The 7,125-nt window shown below is 31.1% G+C and overlaps 1 protein-coding gene across 1 annotated transcript; it reads right to left on the bottom strand.

Annotated features, from left to right (window-relative positions):
• Positions 1–522: 522 nt before the first annotated feature.
• On the bottom strand, positions 523–3,459 carry LOC131640595 (actin-11). The gene is made up of 5 exons (XM_058910980.1): positions 3,302–3,459; positions 2,228–2,297; positions 1,695–2,088; positions 995–1,608; positions 523–896 (listed from the first exon to the last, which is right to left on the bottom strand). Exons 2-5 carry the CDS (start codon positions 2,285–2,287, stop codon positions 831–833), a joined length of 1,134 nt encoding a protein of 377 aa, XP_058766963.1. The 5' UTR covers positions 2,288–2,297; positions 3,302–3,459; the 3' UTR covers positions 523–830.
• Positions 3,460–7,125: the final 3,666 nt, after the last annotated feature.

The following is a 7,125-nucleotide window of genomic DNA, read 5'->3' as shown; positions in this document are numbered from 1 at the left end:
AGGTGCATCACCGTCACCTCACGTTTGGAGTTCTTTGTACCGTGATTTTGTAAAGCTACTAATGGTAGCTTCTCTTTACCGGGCGTTCATACCGTGGCTTTTGAATAATACCAAACATAGGCTTAGAAGATTGTGTAGATGACGCCATGGAAAGAGGCGTAAAGGATTAAGAGAAATTTATGATACCATGTTAAAAATGTGATCACAATGAAAAGAAACATTAGAGAGAAGAGATAGAGAGAGAAGAGAGATAACTGAATATAGAATTTCTCAATGATGGTGTTACATGAGGAATTTATATAGAGTTAGTCTAACTGTCTCTTAATTGAATTCAGTTAGTCTTGTGATTGAATTCAGTTACACATTCTAGACTATTCCTAATAGATCAAATTAATGTTAGTCGAGCGAAAAACACATTATCATCTATAGCCTAAATACAAATCATAGCATTCATATTAATATGTTTTTAACATTTGTTCCACTTGATAAACAAGCAACTACAAAATATGTCTGCAATTATAGTTGTATGATAATCCCAGTTATTTCATTCACGAGACTGAACTAGTCATGAAAACAAATAAATAAGACTTAGAAACTAATACTGAAATGAAGTGGATCATTTCAAAAAAAAAACAACTCGCTTTCAGCAAATAATCACTCCAACATTGTGAATAAGTACATGACCAAATGATAACAAAAGCAAATAATAATGAATTTAAAGGGCTTTCCCTTCAAGTTGCAATGTTTCCGAAGGATTCATAACACTAGTCTTTCCCTTCAATAAAACCTCTTTCTCTCAAAATAGAAGTAGTAGTAATAGTAGTAATGATTTAGAAGCACTTTCTGTGCACAATTGATGGACCAGATTCATCATATTCTGCCTTTGCAATCCACATCTGCATTCAAAGCAAAACATTTGTTAGTGTCGATGTCGTTCACCAATAACATTATATTATATCGAGAGAGAAAGAAGGAAGTGACGAACGAAACAAACCTGCTGGAAGGTGCTGAGGGATGCCAAAATAGAACCACCAATCCAGACACTGTATTTTCTCTCAGGTGGTGCAACGACCTTAATCTTCATGCTACTTGGGGCCAAAGCAGAAATTTCTTTGCTCATTCTATCAGCAATGCCTGGGAACATGGTTGTTCCTCCTGAAAGGACAATGTTACCGTACAAGTCTTTCCTGATATCGACATCGCACTTCATGATGGAGTTGTATGTGGTCTCGTGAATTCCTGCTGCTTCCATTCCTATCATGGATGGTTGGTACAGCACTTCTGGACATCTGAAACGCTCATCTCCAATGGTGATTACCTGTCCGTCAGGCAACTCGTAGCTCTTCTCCACGGATGAGCTGGTTCTGGCTGTCTCCAGCTCTTGCTCATAGTCAAGGGCAATGTATGACAGCTTTTCTTTCACATCACGAACAATTTCACGCTCTGCTGAGGTGGTAAAAGAATAACCACGCTCAGTCAAAATCTTCATCAAGAAATCAGTCAGGTCGCGACCAGCCAGATCAAGACGAAGGATGGCATGTGGAAGGGCGTAACCCTCGTAGATAGGGACAGTGTGGCTCACACCATCACCAGAATCCAACACAATACCTGCATAGAGAAGGTAACTATGTAAACTTCAAAATGTCTATAAAACATGATATGGCCTTTAATCGAACAACTGAAAAATGACTCACCGGTGGTACGACCACTGGCGTACAGTGAAAGAACGGCCTGAATAGCTACATACATGGCAGGGGTATTAAAAGTCTCAAACATGATTTGGGTCATCTTCTCACGATTAGCCTTAGGGTTAAGAGGAGCCTCAGTTAACAGAACTGGGTGTTCTTCGGGGGCAACACGAAGCTCGTTGTAGAAAGTGTGATGCCAAATCTTTTCCATGTCATCCCAGTTGCTAACAATTCCATGTTCAATGGGGTATTTGAGAGTCAAAATACCTCGCTTAGACTGTGCCTCATCACCAACATATGCATCTTTTTGGCCCATGCCAACCATCACGCCGGTGTGACGAGGACGACCTACAATGCTGGGAAACACAGCACGAGGTGCATCATCTCCAGCAAATCCAGCCTGAAAAGATATTACATTCAATTGTCTCAAACTCAATTAGACTTTGGTAATATAAATGTAAGAAACTCCAATAAAATAACCTAGCGTATCGCATTATGTTATACTTCAAGAAAAATTAATACCAAAAACTATCGTGTACCTTAACCATTCCAGTTCCATTGTCACAAACAAGAGGTTGAATATCCTCAGCGTCTGCCATCTTCTACTATCTGCACAATAAATCAAAAATAGTTATCAGAAGTGCACTGTTTCTATAAACTATTGTTTTTAAAAATCACTTACTATATCAATCTGATTTTTTTTTCCACAAACCAATTTCATAGGCAAAATATTGCAATTTAATCACAAATCTAGCCAAATCAAATTTAATTATCCTAATAATTTACAAACAAAATAGATGTCCAAAAGATACAAACATTGAGCTAACCAATGATACATGTATCCCAACATAGTAACATTGAAATAAAATGTAACATACCTACACATATATATCCTAAAATCAATTATACTAGAACACATCCAAACATGTTAAAATCAATTCAAAATCGAAACATTTAGATCTTTTGGCCGAGCTAGTCACCGTCAAGGTGAAATCAAACATGCACTAGTTGATTGGATACACCATGAATCATACACAATAGTTGATACTTAGGTCCACAAGAAAATTGAAAAGCATTATCATATTTCCTTTTCGGAATCTCTTTCTCTTTAAGAGAAAAAATCACTATCTAATTGCATCATATAAAAAAAAAAGTAAGCTATTAATTCTATTCCATCAACATCAAAAACAACAATTCAAATTCTTTCCCCACACATCTGAAAACAACTTTGCATAGGACCAACCTTAACAATGATAGATCCAAAAGCCATCACCATTAACCAATCAAAATCAGTGGTTAATCAAATCATTCAAACCAATCAAAATTGTTTCTTTTAAACAAAACAAAACACCTAGATCGATCAATCCACATCCAATTCTCGTACATCAATTTCTATTTCTATTTCCATCCAAAAACAAAAAATGTTCAAAAATGCTAAAAATGCAAATTTGATCATATACAATTTCCCAAATCAAAATCCAACAACAACCCATTTCAAATCTACCTAAACAAAACCAATACCCTCAATCAAATTATCAAAATTCAATACAAAAAAAAAACGTAAAAAACAGATCCAATCAAGAAAAAAAAACGGATCAAGAACAGAACCAAACCTTGGGAAGGAAAATGCCGAGGGTGATGGAAGGCAAAGAACGACAGAGAATGCACAGAGGCAAGGTGAGAGGAAGAGAGAGAGAGTTAGAGAGAGAGAACGCACACTCCAAAAGAGACCAAATGAAAATGGAAAATTGGAATTCAATATAAGAAGAACTTGATGCAATGTGAGCCGTTGGATTTTGATTTTGAATCTATGATTTAAGAACGCTTTCCATGGTGTTTGGGCCTTATTTAGGTAATTTCTATTATTAATTTTTTCCTTTTTTTAATCATGCTTTTTTTCTATTTTTCACTAACTATTGGTTTTTCCTTTTTTTGAGTTTTTAGTTGTGTGGGGTTAAATTGGAAATGTATTAATTTTAGTGTACTTTTTTTAGCTTTTATTTATATTTTTATTCATATCAATATATTTTCACTAACTATTTATATTTTTCTATTTATATTTTAGTTCATGGCTTATATGCAAGAATGAATCTATACTTAGTTTCTTTTCTCAATAATGTGTTTTTATGGCAAGTGTTTTTTAAATAAGTTTATTTTATTATAACTAACTTTTTATCGATGTTATAATAGCTACTAAAAACTCACGCATATGTTATTAGGGTTTATAAAATTTAATTTTGACGTTCAATAAAATGGATCGACTTCTATTAGTTGAGTTAAAATTTACATACATTAACAATCTAATATACGTAATATTAATAGTAGTAAAGAAAAACAAACTTAATATTAGAACTACAATTTGTAAATATTTTGCTCAAATTATTATTTTTTTGGTTTTAAATCTATAATTTTAAAAATATAATTAAAGTATAACCGATCAATAATTAATTTAGAATTTGAATTTGAATATTATTTTTAATATAATTCATAAACTATTTAAATTCAACCGTTTTATTTTACAATCATTATTTATCATTACATCATATGAGTTTGATTTGATGAAAATTATTTAAATGATATTATTTAAAATAATATATTTAAGAGATTAGACTCCATGAATTAACATAAAAATCAATAGCATCGATTATTGCAAGGGAATAGTAGCATCCTTTTTAAGAAAAAGTCTAATTTTTAGAAAATTATTTTTAATTAATAATGTGAATGCAATTGAGTTGAAGACTTTTTCAAGGAAACTCAATTAAGACTTCTTCAAGATAAACTAAATTTAACGATTAAATTCTTAACTATAATTTTTTTAAACTTTAAAATATCAAAAATGAAAGTGTTATATTTTTAATGGTCTTACCAAAATTATAAAGAGAAACCAAAAAAATTGTGTGAATTTGAGAATGGGTCAATAGGTGTAATAGGCTATTTTTACTCTCCAACACATAAAAAATAGGAATGGACCACAAAAAAGAGAAAAGAACTCTCCTTTCCTCTAATTATGGAGTGGCAAGCATGAAAGATTCTATTTCTAGGTAAACCATCTCAATAGGATATGCAACCTTTTTTTAGATCAACTTTTAATTTAGTATATACACTTTACAATCAATGTATATAATTTAATCTTATTTGGGGGTCTCATTTTTTTGTAACTGGCCAGCCACAAATAGTTGTCTAGCCCTACAAATTTGTTGAATCCTAACTGAATATGCTCTGTCAAATCTTGTTAATGTAAGACTGACAGCAAATGTTTGGAAGGAAAGGAGAGAAGGTGGAGGAAGAAAGCTCTTCTATAAATAAACATCAATTGTCCCTGAAAAAAAACTTAATTGCTGCAAAAACTTTATTTTTAGGAAATCAAATTCAGAGACTAATTCTTAGAGTCGAAAATAATAAAAAAATTTATCAATTTTTTTTAATAATGTTGCACGTTGAAGATTGAGTTTGAATTCCGAACTCTGGATTAAGCTAAAAAAAAATATATGAATATCTAATTCAAGTTCAAGTGCTCTTGTAATTCAATATCATTAAAACTGGCATCCAATATTTTGGCTAATAAACATATATAAGTAGTTGAGGTTCTTTTTTTATACAATCGTGTTATTTAGAGGTTAGGTATGTCAGTATATGACATATATTGGTATAACTAGAGAAGTTTATATATAAAAATATAGACATACATGTTTCATTTGTCATTTATATGTTGATCAAACTTTAGTGTTTCGCACACATACAAAATCCAAATATATTGATTATATATCGACACCAATAGTGTTTAAATATGAGTTAGTTATACAACATACATAATATTTAAATAATTTTAAAAAATTAACAAAAAATTTATAATTATGAAAAACGCGATGTCGCAAATTCGAACCATAATTCTCAACAAAGTTGGCTTAATAGAACTTCACAAATTTTATCTTCACAGATAAAAATCAATTTTGTTAAATTAGGCATGGGTCTAACCTTTTTTAACAAAATAGACTTATAAAAAGCCTATATAAAAAGCTAGACCTTTTCTATTTTAAAAAAAAAATAAGTGGTCTGACTTTGAGTCTGTGTAGGTTGTGTAGGTTAGTCTGTAGGCCTTTTATATTTTCACCCATACTCATGAACCAAATTATTAATAAAATAAGGTGTTAGTTGTATTTTCAAATAAACACTAAATTATTTTCATAAATTATAATAAAAGATTAGTCAATGTTATAAATTATTTTTATAAACTCAATCAAATGGTTTCACACACTAGATGTTATTCTCACAAGTTATTTTTAAAAGATTGTCCAAAAAACAATTTATAAATAAATCATGGATTATTTTTGTAAGCCAGACACAAATTATTCACCCAAAAGAATACTTAGCTCACATAAATGCATTTTAGATAAGATGATACAAGTTGGAGATAAAATAGTAATATATCAGAGAATAATACCTTATTCTGTGTTCTATGGTACAACGTGGTATTTTATAATCTCAAACAGCAAAAACCTTTATATTTTATATTCAATAAAAAAACAATAAAGTACTTTCAGGTTAAAAACACAAGAAGCGTGTACCTTAAAAATATAGTTTTCACAGATATATGCTATTATGAGGTTAAGGATAAACATTTGAAGGAAATTACTCTCTGAACATCGAAAAAATATATATTAATTCTCACAGATATATGTGCTAGTGATGCAATGAATTAAAAAATAAGCATGGTCAGTGCAATTTAAAAATTACCTAAACACACCTTCTATGGTCATTATCACAAGTGAAGTGAGTTTGGGGCAATCATTTTGATATACCATATGTCCATAATCCTTTCCCCCTTTCTCAACTTGTCTTCTTCAAAGGAGTGTTGGGCCTTGATGCAGTAATCCTTACAAACCAAAATTTTAAAAAATAAATAGTAAGATTATGATAATAAATGTCTTGTTAAATCAATTCAGTTAGTAATTGTGCAAAGATATCAGATCCAATAATGCAAGAGTTTAGTTAGTATTTTTGCAGGAATATCAAGTGCAGGGACCAGTATTTTAAAAACCGGACCGGTCATCGAACCGGTGAGAGTACTGAGTCACTGGTTTATCGGTCGAACCACTGGGTCACTGGTCGAACTGCACGACCAAACCGGATTAAACCGGATAACTCGATTGAATAGAACTGTCATTATATAGGTATAAAACCGGTCGAACCGGATGATTCAGTCTCTAAAAAAATATAACTAGCTTTTAAATTTTTAAAAAATATCATATCATAAATTCACAATTTCATAACTTAAATTCAAATTTTAAACAAAAGGTATCACACATAACAAAATAGTAAAAAATTACAAAGTCTAATTGCAAACAAAGTCTAATTACAACATAATCTAAACAAAGTCTAATTACAACATAATCTAATTAAATAGTTTATATCAAAATAACTCCAATGTGTACCAAAT

Source organism: Vicia villosa, unplaced genomic scaffold, assembly GCF_029867415.1.
Source record: "Vicia villosa cultivar HV-30 ecotype Madison, WI unplaced genomic scaffold, Vvil1.0 ctg.003211F_1_1, whole genome shotgun sequence".
Lineage (NCBI taxonomy): Eukaryota > Viridiplantae > Streptophyta > Magnoliopsida > Fabales > Fabaceae > Vicia > Vicia villosa.
This window is presented reverse-complemented; position numbering and strand designations above follow the sequence as displayed.